Source organism: Schistocerca americana, chromosome 11 (assembly GCF_021461395.2).
Source record: "Schistocerca americana isolate TAMUIC-IGC-003095 chromosome 11, iqSchAmer2.1, whole genome shotgun sequence".
NCBI lineage: Eukaryota > Metazoa > Arthropoda > Insecta > Orthoptera > Acrididae > Schistocerca > Schistocerca americana.
The window spans coordinates 204,670,879-204,694,061 of NC_060129.1; the positions used below are offsets into that span (position 1 = coordinate 204,670,879).

General features: G+C 42.2%; 1 protein-coding gene across 1 annotated transcript in view; it reads right to left on the minus strand.

Annotated features, from left to right (window-relative positions):
• LOC124553563 (neuralized-like protein 4) overlaps positions 1-23,183 on the minus strand; it is a 282,401-nt gene that overhangs the window by 215,262 nt on the left and 43,956 nt on the right. The window contains exons 4-7 of the mRNA XM_047127409.1: positions 12,747-12,900; positions 7,431-7,641; positions 3,197-3,332; positions 839-1,039 (exon numbers count right to left, since the gene is read on the minus strand). Coding sequence (XP_046983365.1) covers positions 839-1,039; positions 3,197-3,332; positions 7,431-7,641; positions 12,747-12,900 — 702 coding nt within the window. The remainder of the gene's footprint in view (positions 1-838; positions 1,040-3,196; positions 3,333-7,430; positions 7,642-12,746; positions 12,901-23,183) is intronic.

The following is a 23,183-nucleotide window of genomic DNA, read 5'->3' on the forward strand; positions in this document are numbered from 1 at the left end:
CATTGTCAAAAGCTTTCTCTAAGTCTACAAATGATAGAAACGTAGGTTTGCCTTTCCTTGATCTTTCTTCCAAGATAAGTCGTAAGGTCAGTATTGCCTCACGTGCTCCGATATTTCTACGGAATCCAAACTGATCTTCCCCGAGGTCGGCTTCTATCAATTTTTCCATTCGTCTGTAAAGAATTCGCGACAGTATTTGGCAGCCGTGACTTATTGAACTGATAGTTCGGTAATTTTCACATCTGTCAACGCCTGCTTTCTTGGGGATTGGTATTATTACATTCTTCTTGAAGTCTGAGGGAATTTTGCCTGTCCCATACATCTTGCTCACACCAGATGACTCTCCCAAGGCTGTCAGTAGTTCTAATGGAATGTTGTCTACTCCCATGGTCTTGTTTCGACTTAGGTCTTTGAGCACTATGTCAAATTATTCACGCAGTATCAAATCTCCCATTTGATCTTCATCTTCATCCTTTTTGATCTCCATAATACTGCCCTGAAGTACATCGCGCTTATATAGACCCTCTATACACTCCTTCCACCATTCAGCTTTTCTTCTTTGCTCAGCGTGATTTGCATTCACTTACACATGCAACTTACTATAGCTCTTAGCCTAATTCTCACTTCTCTGACTGCAGCTAACCTGACGACCTTTTAAATGATACCGCACATGACATAATAAATGTGCAAAATGCTGTTGTGGTCGTTTCCTTAATATCAAATGGGGGTGGCCGAGAAAAGGTAGTTATTCCGCAACATACCGTAGAAGGGCCTCCAGCGAGGATTCGAATGGTGAAAATAAGGCAGCTCCGGCAGTGCCGAGCCTCGACATACTCACCCACAGCTCGTCCAGGTTGAACTCGCCGTACTCGCGGCGCGTGCCCTTCCCGTTGGTGAGGATCCCGCTGCCGGACATCATGGTGGTGCCCGTGCGCAGGTTCGTCATGGTGGCGGGGAACGCCAGGGCGGCCGGGTCGTGCGTCGTCACGCCCACCTCGATGCTGCCGGACCACTTGTCCACGAGCCGGTCGATGCGGATCTGCGGCAGAAAGTGCTCCCTCAGCTCGGCACCGACTCCGCGGCTGCACTAGCCTGGAGACTGCGCGTTCTCCCAGCTTGCAGTGTGACTGCACCGCTTTCACTGAGGCGCGACTCCACAAATTTTGCTAACTGGTCAGAGAAAAAACAGAATATGAACGAGGAAACAATTTTCACAATGTTCTGCAAGTATTTTTTATTACATCTCTAACTGGTTTTCATCCTCTCAGAGCACAGTCAGATGACAACTGAAAGACACACAAATTACTGAGACATTAGCAGTACCAATACAGTGTGTCTGCAAAGGGAGATTTTACAATTTTTCTTTGTTACAAGACATCTGGCTGTACACCCTGAGCTGCCCGTAAAAATACTGTGATTAATTTAAAAGGCTTTTTGGTGTATTTCTGAGTGCTGATTTCAGATAAATTATGGAAAATGTCAAATGAGATGCAGTTTTTACATATATTGAGCATTTCTGTGAGGTACGCAAAATGTAGCTATGTCAAACAACAGATAATCCAGGGTGGAATGTAACAATATTATGAAAAGGAAAATTGCTACTCACCAAGCGACAGAGATGCAGAGTCACAGACAGGCACAACAAAAAGACTATCACAATATAAGTTTTCAATCAACAAGGCCTTTGTTGAAAATAGATGACACAGACACACAGTGTGTGTGTGTGTGTGTGTGTGTGTGTGTGTGTGTGTGTGTGTGTGTGCCCCCAACCTCTTTGCATTTACATATGTCTGCCTGTGTCTGTATGTGTGTGTGTGTGTGTGTGTGTGTGTGTGTGTATACCTGTCCTTTTTTCCCCCTAAGGTAAGTCTTTCCGCTATCGGGGTTGGAATTACTCCCTTACCCTCTCCCTTAAAACCCACATCCTTTCGTCTTTCCCTCTCCTTCCCTCTTCCCTGATGAAGCAACCGTTGCGTTGTGAAAGCTTGATATTTGGGTGTGTGTTTATGAGTTTTTTATTTTATTGTGTCTATCAACATACCAGCGCTTTCTCATTTGGTAAGTTAAAGCATCTTTGTTTGTTTACACACACACACACACACACACACACACACACACACACACACACAAGGGGTTTATAAATGAATATCGGGGTTTTAACACTTTATAATATTTATTACATTAAACTTACAGTTATAAATGATATGAAAATCAAAAAGCAACTCAAACAGTTTAACCAAGAACCTTATAAATGTCGAATGTGAGCACCATTTGTGACACGGCACACACCAAGTCTATAGCCGAGCGCCGGACAGGCCGCGAGGGCCCCAATGACAGGGCTCGCTTTGCACGGCCTCCACGTTCACCCGACACGACACCGTGCGATTTTTTCCTCTGGGGCTTCACCGAGGATTGTGTGTACGTACCTCCACTACCAGCAGACCTCCCCAAATTAAGAAACCGAACTGAATCACTGAAGACACACTTATGAACGTTTGGGAAGAACTCAGCTACAGACTTTGTGTGTGTCGTGTGACAAATGGTGCTCACACTCAACATTTAGAAGGTTCTCGGTAAAACTGTTCGAGTTGCTCTTTCATTTGACATATAATTTATAAATGTAAGTTTAATATATTAAATATTATGAAGTGTTAAAGCCCCGATACTCATTTATAAACACCCCGTACGTATAAAAAAATGAAATAAGTATGTTGACGCGTACTTTTGCTTTCTCGTGAGAGTAGCTCGAGTCGAGGCCACTAATTTTCTTTTTTATGTCACCAGCCGTGCAGTTGGGTCGCGTCTCGCGGCTAGTGACCTCTGCAGTTTCTTTGTAGCTCTCTGGTCTTCTTAATCTAATGTCATTAAGTGCCTCATCAGCTCCGTACATTTCGATTTATTTCGTAGTCGACGGCGCACACGAATTATAATTCGCAGCCACGTTTACAAACACACAACTGGTGACAGGAAGATGCTGCGATGCTAGCAATCCGAGTGGCAACATTTCACACTGCAGCGAACAGAAGACGAGCGGCTTTTACGACCGAATCTATGGCGAGGCTCGAGGCGGATCGTATTCGTCTGAGGACGGGCAAGACTTGACAAAGTCCCCTATTACACAGTCAAACTTCTTCGACACAAATATTTGACGTACCAACTTCGACAGAGGAATACGACGGTGTAATGCCGGACTTACCTCGAACAGCTCGTCGTCGTGCAGGGGGCGGTGCGTCATGACGACGCCGTTGTTGAACTCGTCGAGCGGCCGCCTCCTCTCCGCGCTGCGACCGCCGCAGGAGATGCGCACCAGGCTGCCGCAGCGCTCGTGGAACCTGCGGGCACCTGCGGTCAGCCTGACGGTGGTCGGCACCGATAATCTTCAGGTAAGAAGGCCCAGCCGAGCCGTACACTGTGCACGTATAGCCCAGCTGCGAACACGCACAAGTCCTACAGAACTGGAGCAGACGCAACCCGCCCGTCCCCCCGAGACCTGTGGCAGAGGCACTTTACGATATTCGGTGCCTTCTGGGCTCTGGCTTCCAAATCCCTCAGGTGTGGCAACCGTGACAACTCAGGTCAAAAATGAGGCACAGAAAGTGAGTCTTTAAAATGCAGAATGGTGTGTCTCAGGTGCAAGTCAGGTAAATTAAAGACATGATGAGAGCAATTAAAAAGAACACACACACACACACACACACACACACACACACACACACACACACACACACACACACACACACGATGTAGCGGGACTTTGAATTTCGCCGCGCTACACTCGTTTCCTCAGATATAAATTATACCGTCGCAGTGGTACGAGCGCTCGACGGCAGAGAAAATACTAAAATTGTAACTTTTTTTTGTTTTCTATCCGTCTATTGTCTCTCGAGAGTGGAAGCTTAATGCAGATGTAAAAACTTATTAGCTAGTCTTGGTCTGATTAAGACGAAAAAACTTATTAATGTGTAGACATATTGTGGAAGTTATGAAATTCGGAGGATGGAAGTAGCAACATAAAATAAATTGCATTCAGTGTCAAAATGATTTTAATTTGTATAAATTAGTGATTCCTGGACGACTGCAAGATTTCGGAGCAGCTACTACTTTTATGCAGAAATGAAGTAGGAGATTTTTGAAAACCTGGACGCTGCACGGAAGAAGACATGTTAACATGGTAAAGGATGAACTCTTATCTACGCCATTTCCCCCTGTTAATCACATTTTGTTATTCTCTGTTCTCCTTCAAATAATTTTTGTAGTGGAGATTGGTTTGACTTTTGCTCAGAAACGCCACAAGGACCACCCCAACAATAGCTTTTCCAAATCACAAAGTCCGATAATTTTTCTGTAATACGATTTGCATTTAATTGTTTCCCTTTTTCATGGTCATTAACGATTTTAGAACCCCCTTTTTATTCACGATTTCTTCCCACATATTCAACCTTTTCTTTTCTTTTCTTTTTTATTAACCACTACAACACACACACACACACACACACACACACACACACACTTATCTGCAGAAATCTGAAAACCCGTCTTTGCAGGCCACTCCTCTAATCTCTGAATCGTAAGCTGCAACTGACGGGTCACTGTTGCTACACTGGGGGAAGAGCAGAAAACAGCAAAACCTTCCACAAATACGGAGCACTTTACAGGACTCCCTACTGGTGATGGCAAAGAGGGTAACACTTAAAAACACTGCCCCGAGGGACAACATTCTTCTGCTCGAAACGACCCGACAGTACGTCACCGACTCGGGTACTAGAAAACTGCCGACACGGGAAGGACCGTACGGAGACGGGGAGGCAGCCACGGATGTCACGCCGACGGAGTTGCGCAAGAATACTGCGTCTCCGAGTCGTGTCGTACGTTTTATCGATACAGAAGAATGCGCGGATACGGTGACATTCACGTAGGAAAGACTGCCGAATAGCCGCCTCCGGCAGAGTCGGGTTGTCGAGAGGGGACCTAAATCTCCGGAACCCGCACCGAGAAGCTGCCCGGTCTACCGACCCGGCCGGATGACGGTTAACCGCACACTCTGGGGTCTTTCCTTCGCAGCTCGTCCAGGTGACGCTCCGGTAACTGCCGGGACGCGTGCGGTCCTTTCCCGGACCGAGGAGGTGTGTCAGAATTGCCTCTCTGCACTAGTCGGGGAAGTTGCCGGTCTGCCACACACGATTAAAATATTATACAGGTCTCCCAGTTACAGTATTACGAGACACACAAAGTGCCGAATCCGTCTCCCACGTGGAAAAGGGAAGACTCGGTCCGCCTCGCCCCTCTATGGCAGCAAAGAAGAAAATTTGTTTTGGAAAGATCTTTGATGTGCAGAAACGTGTGTTGCATATTTTCATATTACGATACACTGCATATTTTCACATTACGAAAGTATAAATTAGAATTCCATCAAACACAGCACATTAGTTTGTGAAGCATTGAAATAGAGATTGCAATATACTATTGTAAGCCAATGATAGCTCACATCACATCATCTCGGCAGCCAATGACTGCAGATATTCAGTGCATAGGACACGTGATGTAGTCAGCTAATGGCAACATCACTGTTAAGTAGCGTGAAAACACAAATAGAAAGAGTTTACGGTTTAAATTAATGTACACAGAGTAGCTACAAGAAACACTTAATTTTCACTTATAGTATTGGTCTTTAAGATTAATAAGCTACAAGAAAAGCTAAGCTTTCACATATAACATTGGTCTTTTTAACAAGTGTCACACTTTACAAAACATCACACAAATGTGCCAGTAAAAATTTGGGTTCGTTTCAACAGCTGCCAGACAGCGTCAGAAAACAGGCGTTACTGTGGGTGGGCAGCTACAGTGACACAGGAAGCTCATATGTTCCTATACACATGGCATTAAGAAATCTTGCGTAACGTCATACGAGAAATAGGACATCAGAGGATACTCCGAGAGCAAACGAATTTCGTAAACCGTACTAAAATGCACAATTCGGCTTAAAGGACATATTTGTATGTCCAGATTCACAATGAAGTAGGCCCCAAACTCATATTAAGCTTTTCAGTGCACTTTTTGGGATGTAAACTTTCTCAGAGTACCAGTACTGTATCGTCTCACATTCGGTTCATTATTACGGCATAATGCTGTACGTGCCAGGAGATGAAAACGTGCACTATAAATTCAGTGAACAGTTGAAACTAGCCAATAGTGTGAACGAAACACTTCATTTCTTATAAATTGATTGCATCTGTGGAAAAGATTAGTAGAAGCCAAACTTCTTTAGCAAACCGACAAAAATCTTCACTGTCGTGCAAGGCGATCAATGCCCGACTGCCAAAAACGTGAAAATCAAATACAATCGGAAGACTGAAACTAATAACATATTTTAGCCACCCGTAATTCTGTGAATGTATTTTAATTCAGTCGATAGGTCACGACCACAGGAATCCATTTTGTTTTCATTTGACGTGTGAACTGTCAACGAAGAGGAAACAGCAAAATCACTGAACGTAAACAAGGGCGACCGTCCCCCTTCCCACTACGACCCAGACTGCTCTGTGCATCCACGAATCTGGCAGCTCAGGTGCATCAGAAAATTTTTTCTGTGTAGCGTGACCGATTCTCGCTACTTCCGCGGCTACACTCCGAGAAGCCAAAACTGGGAGACGGAGCTGCTCGTACGCAACTCAGCTCCGCACGCGTGAGAGCCCGCTGGCAACCGCTCAAAATGAACGTAATGTAAACAGCTGTGATGTCTCACTCATCAGAAGCAGTTTGCTGTTACGAAGGATTCCACAGTCTCCGTCCTAAAGCCTTTTGCTTTCGGTAGGCGCTCGTGTGTGCACTGTGTTCTGTTACTGTAAATGGTGCATTTACTTTGCATCTCAAGTTTCATTTTGGTTTCATTCTCTCGTTTACATTTTATTGCCGCATTATTATTCTACAGTAGCAGGATACAGTATAATTCGTTGTTAGACTATCAATTCTTACCAGTCAAAACCACAAAAATTTAACTGAAGACTAAAACACTGGAAAATTCCTGGAATCCTAAAAAGTTCCAGGGTTTTTCCACGCTTTATCCTAGATTTAAAAAAAAATTACCATGCTTTTACCGGTTGTCCTGCAGTGTATACACCTTGGATACATTAACTGTCTCTAAAAAAAAAAAAGTTGGCAATCCGAGTCACAGCTCACATATCGATGAAAAGGTGGAACGAGTATGCAAAAGCAGTTCCACCTGGAAAGCTATTGAGAAAATTTGTACACCTGGCGCGGACAGAGGCGTCAATTCCATTCGACAGAAGAACTGGCGGTAAAAATAATCGACTGGCCACTCGTTTGTCAAACACAGTCAGTCGGGCAGTCACACTCGTTTCCAAACTTTACACCCACTACCGGCACACGGCTGCCAGTATCGGAGGCTCGGCATCGTGACGTCTGCAGCTCACCTCAACCTGTCCGGAGGGGGCGACACTTCCACGTCCTCTGCGGCGACTACGGACGCCGGCGGCGACTCCTCTTCGAACGCGATGACATCGCGCCGAGTGTTGGCGACGTTCATGTTGACGACGAGGTCCGTCACCAGTGCCGGCTGCTGCTGCCCGTCGGCCGGCTCGTACGTTCCGCAACTCGCACTCAGCTCGACGTCGAAGTCGGATCCTGCGGGGCAGACGCGTCACACCTCTCGTTCTCTCGACAGGCAAAACACTTACGCGCAGCACAATGATAGGATTAAATTAAATGAACTTCAACTTGAGAGACTGCAAAGGATACACTAGCCAGTGCACGGTGACCGATTTTCATCCAAACTGTTCGACAGGTTCGTCCTGTTTGCTCCAAAACGGAGGCCGACACAGTCTGCCGCTTCCGGACGGTCGGCGACACGTCGCGATGACGGAATCGAGGCACACGCCCTGCAGCCTTTCTCGAATAATCTCTCAGAGGCTATTTGGTAACAAAATTTATTTCTGCAATGCTTATAGCTTTATATGTCATCTTCGCGATGAAGTGCCCGTCACTTCGCTAATAGTCACAGTTATTGGGATATCTGCATTTACGTAAAATATTGCACGAAATTTGAAAATTCTGTGACGAAAAATAAGTGTCTCGATTTTGCATTTGGTGCATATTACATAATACGTTGCTGCGACGGAATTTAGCTAGTGTATTGAAATTTTCTCTTTACTCGGTTGGAAGGATCTGTTTGTAACCAATCTCGAGAAAACTGATCTCACGTAGCACGTTCATTTGTGTGGGCCATTAATGAAGCCAGATGAAGTATCCACAACATTCCTAATATCTCAAACAGTATGACATTTCAAAACAAGATTTGGGGAAATGACAGCATGTTAAGAGGAAAGTATTTTGCCAAACGGTTATTATGATAAAAAAACACAGACGCACACATGGCGGTAGTTAGACACAGTGCCAATGTTGTTTTGCACTAGTTAAGGGGGGGGGGGGGGGTAGTGTCAGATGGGGTGGGTTGAGAGTGAGCGACATGAGAGGCAGGGAGAGAGATTGGGAGTGGGTGGCTATTGGCTGGGAAGGAGGCTGGTTTGCCAGTTAGGAATGCACGGGGCACGGACAGCAGGTGTAACTGTAGAGGTGTGCAGGACGTGGCACACGTGAAAGGCAACTCGGGTGGTCGGCGGTTGTCGGTCGGACGATTAAAGGAACCAAACTACAGAGAGTGACGGAAGCGGAGGACGTGTCGTAGGGATAACTCCATGGTTGCGGACTGACGGATTGCAGACGGCGCAGGTCGCGAAGTGGCCACTGCCACGTGCCGAGCCACGGGACAGTCCCCTCTGTTCACGACAACTATTTGGCGGTGGCCATTCAACCCGCAGACTGCCGTACGGTAGTCGTACCGACACAAAAGGCAGTGCGGCATTTGCAGAAGTGTCGGTATGTGACACTGCTGCTTTCACAGGTGGCCCGGCCTCTGACAGGGTGGGGTAAGACTGTGACAGGAATGGAATAAGAAATGCAGGGTGGGTGGATCGGACAAGTCTCGCAACTGTGTATTCCACAGGAATCTGATCCCTGTAAGTAGTAACTAGACAACAGAATACGAAAAATGTCACTTCGATATCTACCCGACACACCGTCTCACTGGACATCGACATCCACCTCACTGACAGCTCCAGCCACACCTCTGTCTACATTAAACCCACCAAATCCTAACATTACCCGCATTTCGTCAGCTGTCGTCCGTCGCACACCAAAATAATCCCTCCCGTACAGACCGGCCTTCCACAGATGACGTATCTGCAGTGACGAGAACTCCCTGCCCCAGTACGCAGAGGATCTCACGAAGGCCTTCACAGACGGGCATTCCCTCCTCCTCCTCCTCCCCCCCCCCCCCTTACTTTTAAAGTAATGCTTCTCGAACCACCATCTGCAATATTTTCCCGTGACCTGTTAGAAATCTTCATCGAAAGCAGTCGTTATGAAGTATTGCACAATCTTTTTCCTGTAGCCTTCGACACATTTTGCTGTCACTGAACACTTATGCAAGCACTGTGTTTTGTTGTTGTAAACGGCATATTTTCTTTGCAACTTAAGTTTTACATTAGTGTTTTGCTCTCGTTTATGTTTTATTGCTGCAGTATTATTCTGCAGCAGGTTAAAGTAAAATTCTTTGTTAGAGCATCAGTTCTTACCAGTCAAAATTACAAAATTGAAAAATGAAAAATTATCAGGTTTTTCCGAGTTTTCTCCCGGATGAAAAATTCTGGGTTTTTCCCAGATTTCCCGTTTGTCCTGGGGCGCATACACCATGTTTTTATTTGCGGGGTAATTTAGAGGGCAAAATCAATAGTAACAACCCATACACAACTAAAGAGATGGAAACAAACATTCACAATGTGACTGCTAAAATGTCATCAAATGAAATAGTAAAAGTTTTCAGAAATGTGTTGAGGTGTGCCAAATCGTGTATCAAAGTTCACGGTGAACATTTTTAGCACCTCCTGTGGACTATTGACCCGTTCAAAGTTCAGTATGTAGTTCTTCATAACAATTCATTACTCTGTGTTACGTATTTACAATAAACAAGTAAATTGTCTGTACGACACTGTATAATCTGAACTTAAAAAGTTTAGCACAACAAGGAAGTATTACAATTAGAAACTATGTACATAATTTAAAACCTTTACGAAAATTTCTATCACTGACACACCCCAAAAAATGACGAAAGCAGAAAGAAGTGTATCGCTTATTACATTTTCACTGCTCACACAATCTAACTTTGGCTTCAGGTAGGATGTTTTATGTAAAGGTTCCTTAAATTACTGCTACCAGTCACAAACTTTGTCAATCACTGTATTACTTATTTATTTAGCAACATGTTTCGACGGAATACCTCATCTTAAGGCTAAATGGCATTACGAAAACAACTTTAGAATAAGGTCATACAAACATCAGTCCAGCTTCCAAAGTGACATCACCTCTTACTAAGTTTTCTCTTCTTCCACAGGATGACCACAGCATTTATGAAAAGACTATGTAACACCAGTATGACCTTACTGTAAAGGTTTTGTAATGCCATTTAGCCTGAAAATGAGGTATTAGCTCCAAACATGTCGCCAAATAAATAAGTAATACAGTAGCTGACAAAGTTTGTGACTGGTCGCGGTAATTTAAGAAATTGTCACATATTTCTTGAAACAGTCAAGGCCGAAAAATAGTCAAAATGGCTTCAAATTCAAGATGTTTTAATTTTTTACTCCGAACTTTATTCACAGCCACACTGCATACAGTACCTACATACATCATCGCTGAATGTACCAGCAACATTATTTTTCTTACGACACACAGCTCGAGACATATGACATCGTAAAAATTGAGATGCACTGAAAACTAGTTTTTGCTTAAAATGGAGTGCAAATTCTCAGACTGTATTCATCCAGTGTTTTGTAATAAGGGCACTTATGACTTACAACAAACTTTAATTTCAAACTTTCTCAATTACCTGCTTAACGTCAAATATTTAACACATTAACTGATTTGCAAAGTAATCAAACACTTCAAGCTACTTTATACACGGGAGACCAATTATGTAAAGAATTGGGGGTTTATTGCCTCTAATTAGTCTGCGTATAAAATAATAATTCAGAAGTATCTTTAGGAAACAGTTTTCAACAAATTTATGATTCTAGGAACAAAGAAAATTTCATGTAATTGTGTTGCATATTAAAGCTTTATTCCCAGAGCCTTCAGTATACAGCTATAAAAATTTATAATACACTGACAAATAGAAACTTCTATGTAATGAAACTACATCTGCTGAAAAGAGAATTACATGCCATCCTTGAGTAAAAATGTTAGCATTCAGTCACAGAATATCAAAATGATGGTAAATATATCTTCATAGAGTAATGTAACAAATTTGTACTGATGGTCAAAAAATATGATTACTTTTTTTCTTCACCTCTTTGTATGTGCCTAATTTATATTCCTTATATTAATGGGTCTCCTGTATATTAAATCAATGATTTATATATGTAAAATCCGATACTGATGCACACCGGCTATAGTAAGAAGAGAATTTCTGGAAAAAAAGAAATTCACTGACACCTTGTTTAAATTGAAGGGTTAGAAATCCACTCCTAAAGTATGGGGCTGGAGCATAGTCCCACACAGAAGTGACATGTGGTAGAAAAGCATTATAGGCAAGAAGAGAATCAAAGCTTTTGAAATGTTGGAATAGAAACAGTAAATCCCCAACCCTTTATGGTATCAAACGCCTATGCACAAAAGGGCTCCAACATTTTATTACTTTACAAAGGAGTTTATGCATTAAATATTTCAAGTTAACCATGTGACCGAGACAATGTTTCAGAAAGCTTTGAAATTACGCTTAAAGTTTGTCTAAAATCATGACTGCCCTCATTATGAGCCACTGCATGAGTATAGACTACGTAATTTACACCGCATTTTTAAGCATCTACATCTACATGGATACTCGGCAAACTACATTTAAGTGCCTGGCAGAGGGTTCATCGAACCACCTTCATAATTCTCTAATATTCCAATCTTGTATAGCACGCGGGAAGAACGAACACCTACATCTTACCATCCGCGTTCCGACTTCCCTTATTTTATGACGACGATCGTTTCTCCCTACGTAGGTCGGCGTCAATGAAATATTTTTGCATTCGGAGGAGAAAGCTGGTCATTAGCAATAAAGCCTTTTGAAACAGTGACTGTTTTTGATTATTTTTGGAAGATGTTAATAACTTAATTGTTTAACATGATGGGCTGTCTCCAACAACAAAATGAATAAAAAACTGAAATGAACATTTCAGATCGTATTACATGAAAACATGATTGCGCCAAAATGTATTTTCTTCAGTGAATTAGTTAAAAATGTATTAAGTGTAATTTAAAAATTAAGATGGTGCCTTCGTGCATCGGGAAACAATTTCAATCGCGACTAATTCTGGAATACAATCTAAATACCTAGTTTCGACCGATGAGAATTTTGACATATTTCATTAGGTCACACAGCGAAACGTTTTTCTTGCTTCCTGTAAAATTACAGCCTCTGTATTTAGTATGATTTTAAATGACACTCGTCAAATATGTGCTTGTGTTTTAGCAAATACTGCAGTGAATGTGGATATCGCAGTTAAATGTCAAATACAGAAAAATTCTCAGAGGCAGTTTGTCACACGGCAAATTCTGCTTTGCCGAGTCGGCCGGGACACGGAATCGGGCATCGCTGAGCTGCAATTAGCGACAGGCAGTGCACTTACTGTCGTCAGAGTCTCCACGGGTCTCGTCGTCGTCATCGATGACTGTCACCTGCGCACACTTCCCGTACATGTCGACAAAGCCATAGACGCCGCTCGGAACGTCCCTCGCGGCCACCCCCTGAGACTCCTCGTTCACGTAGAACACCAGCTCACCCTGAAATGGATCGAGGCAGCGTTTCACACACGATGGACAGACAATTTGTGTTGGCAAAGCTAAAAGGAAATTCATTTAGCAGCTGTGGAAAGTAGCAATAAAGAATGGCCGGAGTCCCGATTCAGGCTCCGAGACTTCCATACAAACTTAATTACGTGTACACGTAGACACTTCATCCGTCCAAGGAATCAAGACTCTCGACAATTTTTGCCCGTTATTGAGTTCGATACTGGCAATATCTCCGGCTCCGGGAATTCCGAGACCTTCGAGAACGTTTTAACTTTGAGCTCGGATAACAAATGACCAAAGCAATATTTTTTGTGATATGATTACAAATCAACATCAGATTTTCTCTTTACTTGTACTGTGAAATCTTGCTTGCAGCCAAATTTTATTATTCTAGGTCAACAGGAAGTACCCTCTAGGCTTTGACGAGTCAGATTGCACGTGTCAAAGTGTGTGACACAATTGGCTATGTCTTTTGATTGCACTGCATCAGAAGCTCACATTTATTACACTATCAAGGGACCTTAGTATGTGACATAAATTTCAACTTGATACATTTATCAGAAAAGGAGTCTTAACAGACGGACACCCAGACAGTCAGGAAATAAATAAATAAATACCAAACGGGAAAGCGCTGATAGATAGGCACAATAAAAAACACACAAACACACACAAAATTTCAAGCTTTCGCAACCCCCGGTTGCTTCGTCAGGAAAGAGGGAAGAACGAACACCTACATCTTACCATCCAAGTTCTGACTTCCCTTATTTTATGATGATGATCGTTTCTCCCTACGTAGGTCCCTCTTTCCTGACAAAGCAACTGGGGGTTGCGAAAGCTCGAAATTTTGTGTGTTTTTTATTGTGCCTATCTACCAGCGCTTTCCCGTTTGGTAAGTCATGGAATCTTTGTTTTTAATATATTTTTCCCATGTGGAATGTTTCTTTCTATTTTAAATAAATAAACAAACAAACAAAAGAAGGAAAAAAATCATGTGATACAACAATAAATTTTCGGATTTTTTGCCTTTAGTTGTACTGTGAAACCTTAATTATTGCCAAAATTCATGACTCTAGCTCAATGAGAAGTGTCCTGTAGGTTTTAATGAGTGAGTTTTTGAGTATCAAAATACGTGACATAAGTAGCTGTATCTTTCGATTGTGCTGGTTTAGAAACTTCAATTTTTTACACCACCAGGGGACCGTAGACCTCAGCTCATTTTTTTAAAAGTCAGTCACGTGGACAGACAGACGACAAAGTCATCCCACACGGGTTCTGTTCTTAAGAACTGAGGCACCGCACACCCTCTGAACCACCCTGCAGGTGTATTTTGAGCCTTTACCTGCGTGGATCCCAACATTTTACTCGACTAATTAAACTGTTGTGGCATAAACGACGCCCCTGCTGGACATACGGGGCTACACTTTCCTGACCCGAGGCGGGACATCTTGTTAACTGAATGTGTCTCTAGCACGCAATTAACCTCAGAATGTGGGAGCATAATGACTGCTACTGACTTCACTCTTCTTCTGAACGCAAGTACATATTCTTTTAAGGATTTTTGAACAGCGGTTCAAAAACTGTAATGTCGGCTGCCGGCACGAGCACACACCTTACCAGACACGGCTGAGGCGATAGCTGAACGAGTGTAGAGAGAGCTCAATATCAGGAATGCCCACTTTATACCATTTCAAACGAGTAACAATGACGCACTAGTGCCGAGAGTGACATTAACGGTCGAACACTAGACGAAACAGCTCGTGTAAATTTCTCAACGTCTAAGTGAATAACGAGCATCTCGTACGTGTCAGGCTGAAAACGAGGACACTGCCTCTCTCTTTCCTGCAGTCTCGTACTGCCTGTCGTCTCGGGGACAATGTGGTTAGTGTAACTAAATTAAACAGGGTTTATTCACCAGAAGCAAGCTGTACTGTCTGAAGTAGGTAACCGTACATCACGCAGATGCGTTTCTGAGGATCTTGTAAATCTTACACTCACTTTCGAACTTTTACTCCTACACACTGGAACAGCCGAATCCCGTAAAACTGTCATTGGGACAAAAACATCCCATCTTAGTATTTTTAAGGTTCGGTACCTCAATCGCTGGAAATGGAACCTTCACAAAACAGCCACGTTGTCCACGTGTCTGCCTATCCGACGGCTGAGAACCCATTTACTCGAGAACAGACATGAGTATAGAGTTGGCATTTGTGTCACATACTGAGATCTACGGTCCCTTAGCAATGTAAAAAAATTAACCTTCTAAGTCAATGCACTCAAAAGATATGGCCATTCGTGTCGTGTACTTTGATACTCAAAAAATTCACTCAGAATCTACGGGGTCCTTCTCGGCTTAGGATACTGACATTTGGCAAGAATTAAGGCTTCACTATAAAACTAAAGGGGAAACATCTGAAAATTGTTAATCCGTAATTATATCACGTAACAAAAAAAATTTTGTCTGCTAGCACCCCTTTTTCTCAGGAAAAAGGTACACATATCAAGTTGAAATTTCTGTCTCGTATTAAAGTTTACGGTCCCTCAGCAGTGTAATAAATGTAAGATAAGTCAATCCACTCAAAAGACACAGTCACTTACGTCACATACTTTGACACTCTCACGTACTCACTAATCAAAACGTGCAGGATACTTCCTGCTGACCTAGAATTATAAAATTTGACAAGTAGTAACGTTTTACAGAACAAGCAAAAAAAAAAAAAAAAAAAAAAAAAAAAAAAAAAAAAAAAAAAAAAAAAAAAAAAAAATAGCTCGCCAATACCAATTTCAATAACAGATTAAAGTCATCGAGATTCTCGATTTCCGGGACGCATGAGTTTTGCTGTAACAAATAGTCAATCTGATGGTCTGTTATTTTGCTTTAATTCAAAACATTGATTATTTTCTTATTTTTTTTCCTAATCAAATAAAATATGCAAATACATTAACACCGTTTGTGGTAGCACAACGAAATCTCAAATTTTTATACAGATACAGTCAAGCCGAAAAGTTTTCCGTACAAAATAACTTTTCTACATGTGACCAAGAAGAGAGAACACAGAATCCTCGTGTTACCACAGCCTAAAACTGGTCTGCACTTTGATAGACAGTATCTACAAGTAAACATCACAGTGTAAACGATGGCAGCCAATCACAGAATATTTCAGGGGAACAATTTTTAAAAAAATTGTTTCAAAGCCCCAGTCAAATCTTCACCAGTTTTCTTCTAGAGTAACTTCAGCTGTCCCTACACGACCCAATTTGCCCACCTTTCAGAACTCCAGCAGTTCTGTCCGAAGCTGTAGGCAAGACGCGCTTTTGGCCCTCTGCCAAAGTCGCTAGCAAGTTTGCACTGTCGGTTTAGCCGAAGAGTGAGTGCGGGAGGCGGGTCACACATGCGGACACTGGAGGGTTTCGGGGACAGAACTCCGTCACTTCTCTCTCTCTCTCTCGTTATCCAGCCTTCAAGTGGAACACACTTCTTTCTCCGAAGGCGCAGCCTCCGGCTGCACACCCCACGACCCTCTGCAGACACGAACCGCCTCCTCTCCCGTTGCCCACTTTCTTCGGTTTGTCTGATTGTACGGACTGATCTACACCTGGTTAACTTCCTACTCTACGCGCACCCCCTGTATCCCGTATACTGTAATACAGGGTGCCCAAAAACACCAACGAGCTTTAAGGACAGATTCCTTACACCACAACAAGAAAAAAGTGTAATGTAAAACATTAGCTCTAAAATGCATAACTTAAAGAGCTTTAAGCACTTGGTCATCTTCACTAGAGTAAAAGATGTTCCTTCTACTGAACAAGAGTTTATAGCTCTTACAGGGTGTATATGTGGACAAAGAAATAAAATTCCCAGATTTTTCCCGGTAGAAAATACACATTCTCCCGAGTGAAAATACACTTTTTCCGAGTTAAGTGACATTATACTCTTCCTCGGCACTGTAAATCCTTTGAATGTTTATGGTTTTATATACCAACTTAGAATTTCCCAGCACTTTAGACAACGAAACTCCTGGGAAGGGGGGGGCATGTATGCTGCATATTTTCGTATTACGAAGGTATAAATTTGAATTCCACCAAACACCGCATGTTACTTCCCGAAGCAGTGAACTCGAGATTGCGATGTGCTTTTGTAACCAGTCATAGCTCATGTCACGTGATCTCGCCAGCTGATGACAGCACAGGACACGTGATGTAGTCAACCAGTAGCAAGATCACTAAGTAGTGCGAACACACAAATAAGGAAAGTTAATGGTTTAAATTAAGATACATCACACAAATGTGCCAGTAAAATGTTTAATAACAACGTAAATGTCTGATCTGGGCTCTGAATTCTTCTAAATGGTTGTTCTCAAAGACTTTATTTTTAAATGGAGTCAAACGCTTTGTGATTTAAGAAACTCATCGTACATAGTTCATCTTGCGCAAAAGGAAATTTGCTTTGAATGTGACGCTTTTCAAACCACCGTTCGCAATATTTTCCCGCGACCTGATACAAATAGATTCGTTTCAGCAGTTGCAAGAGCGCGCCAGATAACAGGTGTCACCTCGCTTGCGCAGCTACGATGACGCAGGAAGCCCGTATGTTCGCACGTGTAAAACATTAAAAGATCTTACATTATGTCACAAAAGATACAAGATAACAGAGGATACTCAAAGAGCATCGGAAATTTGTAAACCACACTAAAATACATAATTCGGCTTAAGTGCACATTCGTATGTCGATATTCGGATGTAAATTTTCTTAGAGTACCAGTGCTGTATTATCTCATGTTTGGTTCTTTATTACGGTATAATGCCATACACGCACTCTAAATGTAGCGAACAGTTGAAACCCGCCAAGAGTGTGAAATTAAACACTTCGTTTCAAATAAATTGACTGCCTCAGTAGTAAAGATTAAAAGCGAAATCTCTTTAGCAAGTCGACAAAAATAACTTAATTGTTGTGCAAGGCGATTAATGCTTGACTATCAGAAAAGTGGAAATAAAATCTGAAACTAATAACATATTTTAGCCTTCCGTTACTAAGCGAATGTATTTTAATTCATTTGATAGCTCCCGGCCACAAAAATCCGTTTCATCATCATTTAACATGGGTGCAATAAACGAAGATGAAACAACAAAATCACTGAGCGTTAACACAGGTCACGGGGACACTTCCCACCTCAACTCAGACTGCTCTGTGCATCAGCCCCAGATTTACTGTATTTCCGAACTGGGGCAATATTAGGTAGTGGCACCCAGCCACATTTCTGTAACCAGACGTGGGAGAAGGTATAACTCATACGCAACTATACTGTGCATGCGCAAAAGCCCGCCCGCAACTGCTCAAACGACTCCAATTTAAACAGTTGTCACGTCACGCTCATCGGAGGCGATGTGTTGTTATGTAGCATTGCATAGTCTTCCTAAGCTTTCGACCCACTGTGCTGTTGGCAGACACTTGTATAAGCAGTGTGTTTTGTTGTTGTTGTTGTTGTGTACGGCGTATTTCCTTTGCAACTTAAGTTTTATTTTCGTTTTTTTTTTCCCCTCGTTCACGTTTTGTTGCTGCAGTATTATTCTGCAGAAGCAGGATACAGTAATATCCTTTGTTGGAGTATTGCTTCTTAGCAGTCAAATTCACAAAAATTTAACTGAAAACCAAAACAATGAAAATTTTCCAAAATTATAAACAATTCCCGGGTTTTTCCCGGTTTTCTCCCCAATGAAAAAATTCCCGGATTTTTCCCGGATCTCCCGGGTCGTATACACCCTGTCTTAAGTTACGCACTTTAGAATCCCACGTTTACCAGACCTTTTTTTCTCGATTCGGCATAAGGAACTCGTCTGTAAAGCTTGTCGGTGTTTTTTGGTACACACTGTATAAGCTCCGTATTTGTCCAAATTTCCAGTTCTATTGTTTAACATCGGCCCCGGACACCCACTCGAGAGCCCTCACTGTTCGACCACCTGTTCATCTGTCTGTGTGAGTAAATCCGTTCCTTTTAAGTACCTACGCATCGTCATCATATGTAGACTGAGCTTTACAATCTGCACCCATACGGGAAAGTGTAACAACAAATTTGCTGCAACCCCGTTTGTCACAAGAAGCACACCTATACGATCTCTTCCCTTCCTCGCAAGGTTTTCGCACCTGGCAGCTGCGGAATCCACCTACGCCTGATGATTCGACGTGAACATCTACATCTACATCTACATCTGCATCTACAAGCATACTCTGGAAAACACATTTAAGAGACTGGCAGAGGCTTCATCGAACCACCTTCACAATTCTCTATTATTCCAATCTCTTATAGCACGAGGAAAGAATGAACACCGATATTTTTCCGTACGAGCTCCGATTTCCCTTATTTTATCGTGATGATCGTTCCTCCCTATGTAGATCGGTGTCAACAAAATATTTTTGCATTCGGAGGAGAAAGTTGGCGATTGGAATTTCGTGAGAAGATTCCGTTGTGGCGAAAAATGCCTTTCTTTTAATGATTTCCAGCCCAAATCCTGTATCATTTCTGTGACACTCTCTGCCCATACTTTGCGATAATGCAAAACGTGCTGCCTTTCTTTGTACTTTTTCCACGTATTACGCCAGTCCTATCTGGTGAGGCTCCCACGCTGCACAGCAGTATTCTAAAAAGAGGACGGATAAGTGTAGTATAGGCAGTCTACTTAGCAGATCTGTTACATTTTCTAAGTGTTCTGCCAATAAAACGCAGTCTTTGGTTAGCCTACCCCACAACATTTTCTGTGTGTTCCTTCCAATTTAAATTGTTTGTAATTGTAATACCTAGATATTTAGTTGAATTTACGGCATTTAGATTAGACTGATTTATTGCGTTATCGTTATTAGGGTCAACTGCCACTTTTTGCACCATTCAGATATCTTTTCTAAATCGTTTTGCAGTTTGTTTTGATCTTCTGATGACTTTATTAGTCAATAAACGACAGCATCGTCTGAAGACGGCTGCTCAGATTGTCTCCCAAATCGTTTCTACAGATAAGGAACAGCAAAGGGCATATAACACTACCTTGGCAAATGCCAGAAATCACTTCTGTTTTACTCAATGACTTTCCGTCAATTACTACAAACTGTGACCCCTCTGACAGGGAATCACAAATCCAGTCACATAACTGAGACAATAGTCCACATGTACGCAATTTCACTATGAGCCGCTTGTGTGGTACAGTGTCAAAAGCCTTCTGGAAATCCAGGAATACAGAATCGAATTGATGTGAAATCCCTTGTCAATAGCACTCAGCACTTCATGTGAATAAAGAGCTAGCTGTGTTTCACAAGAACGATCCTTTCTAAATCCGTGTTGACCGTGTGTCAATAGAACGTTTTCTCGGACGTAATTCATAATGTTCGAACACAATATATGTTCTAAAATCCTGCTGCAAATTGACGTTAACAATATGGGCCTGTATCTTAGTGCATTACTCCTACCACCTTTCTCGAATATTGGTGTGACCTGTGCAACTTTCCAGTCTTCGGGTACAGACCTTTCGTCGAGCGAATGGCTGTGTACAATTGTTAAGTACGGAGCTAATGCATTGGCATACTCCGAAAGGAACGTAATTGGTATACAGTCTGGACCAGAAGAGTTGCTTTTATTAAGTGATTTAATTTGCTTCACTACTCAGAGGATATTTGCTTCTAGAGCTCTGATCCTGGGTTCTGTATAGTTTGTTCCTCACATCATAAATGCTATAGTAAGCATTCAGAATGAATCGCCTAAAGCTCGCATTGCAAATATTGCGGAAATGAAAAGTGCTGTCAATGTGCGGTTTTTGCAGAGCGGATTGAAGGTCACTGGCTCTTATTGTTAGCTAATTGACAGACTGTAATAATACTTACAAGGGAACCTCCCCATCACCCCCCCCCCCCCCTCAGATTTAGTTATAAGTTGGCACACTGGATAGGCCTTGAAAAACTGAACACAGATCAATCGAGAAAAGAGGAAGAAGTTGTGTCGAATTATGAAAAAATTAGTAAAATATACAAACTGAGTAGTCCATGCGTAAGATAGGCAACATCAAGGACAACATGTGCTGAGGAGTGCCATGGTCCCGTGGTTAGCGTGAGCAGCTACGGAACGTGAGGTCCTCAGTTCAAGTCTTCCCTCGACTGAAAAGTTTACCTTCTTTATTTACGCAAAGTTATGATCTGTCCGTTCGTTTATTGATGTATCTGTTCAGTGTAATAAGTTTAGTCTCTGTGTTTTGTGACCGCACCGCAAAACCGTGCGATTAGTAGACAAAAGGACGTGCCTCTCCAATGGGAACCTAAAACATTTGATCGCAAGGTCATAGGGTAACCGATTCCTCCACAGAAAAACAAGTCTGATATATTCTATACGGCATGTGCGTCACATGAGAGGAATATGTTGTCGACCCACCTAACTTGTACACTTGGCGAATGGGTAAAAAGATTCTTCTACCTTGCCCGATTTAGATTTTCTTGTGGATGTGATAATCACTCCCAAAAAAGTAATGAAAACATAAGAGTTTGTCACATAAACTGCAACAAATGAATGCAACAGTTTCACAGTCGCACAGTTTTCCCTGTGCTCTGTCAAAACATACGTTTTAAACATTTTCAAATTTTTCCGTGTGTAGACCGTCAAATTCGGCATATGTCCAAGCAAATCTGAACATGTCGTCGATTTTGGAGAGCGAAGTTGATTATGTGTGAGTGCCTTAACTTTGATAATTGTCTGAAAATAAAAAATTAGACTTTTCACTCGAGGGAAGACTTGAACCAAGGACCTCTCGATCCGCAGTTGCTCCCGCTAACCACGAGACCACGGTGCTCCTGAACTTACATTGACTTTGATGTTGCCTATCTTGCGCATGGATTACTCAGTTTCTATACTTTGCTTTTTTTTTTTTTTTTTTCATAGTTCCACACAACTTCTTCCTGTTTTCTCGATTGATCTGTGTTCAGTTTTTCAAGGCCTATCCACTGTGCAAACTTATAAATAAATCTGAGGGGGGTGCGATGGGGAGGTTCCCTTGTTAGAAAGTGTATTTTTTGTGTAAACATACACTTTTTTTCAATGGACCAATGCCTATAGTGATTAGTAAACTAAGAGAAGGGTAAATCAGAATGCCAGTGACGTTTGTCGCAGTATTCTAGTGCGAGTCGTTTATGAGGTGCAATGTTTTGAAAAGTCCCCACACTGACACCTGTACGACCCCTTTGGTAGCACACACAACAGAACAGTACGAGTGTACACATTAGTTATGTGGATTCTGACCAGTAACGAGACAACTGACCACCACAGCTCGCGTTCAGTGTGACTACCCGCAGTAGGAATACGACCTTCCAGTCCGGTATGGGACGGGACGACTGCTGCACACGTGGTAGCATTTCAGCGGAGGTGTCCGAGCAGGCTGCACTAATACATGTTTCCGCACCGTCGGGTGTAGTCGGTATGTCCTCGTAGACGAGGTCTCTCGCTTTACACACAGAAATTTGTCTACGGGCGTCAAATTTGAGGAAATGGGTCAGCAAAAATAGGGGCCTCTGCGTCCGATCCGACGATTTGGAAACAGTTTGTGAAGACTGTAGTACGAGGGAATTTCAAAAATTAAAGATACAATGGCTCGCAGTCCTTAAATACAACATTTATTTAGAAAACATCGGTTGCATCTTATTAACTGGATTACTTGTTATTTTTCGACATAACACCCCCGTTATCCAAACATTTGTTAAGTCTGTGCACAAGCTTTTGTATCCCACAGTCATAGAAGGTTGCCGCTGTAACGGTACTGTGACTATCGCGCCTCCGCCAATACAAATATATAATTTACGATCGCACATGCAGAAGAGCACTGCGCCATCGACCGATTTTTATAAATAATTTTGTCCCTTTTTTTTTTTACTTTTGCGTAGGTGTTTGTTTTCAACAACTAATTGATTACTCTTTTGTCTTCATACGTTCAAGACGTGTATTTTTCGACACTGTGTTAAATATGCTTTTAAGTCGAAATTAAAACTATATTACGAAACGAAGTTATTTCAGTGGTGATTCGAAATGGTTATCACCAAATTTATAAATTAATCCTGACAGTGACAACTTAAAGAAATTTTCATCAGACGGGGAACAAGAGGACCAGCAAACAATGAGCAAAAGGACAACCTACAAGAAAATTAAGAAGTATTCCAGACGCAGCCACAAAGACTATATTATAATAAATACTACATTTATAACAGAATTACAAGGTAAATTTCAACTTATTTCTGATGCTATTTCCTTACAGTCGCT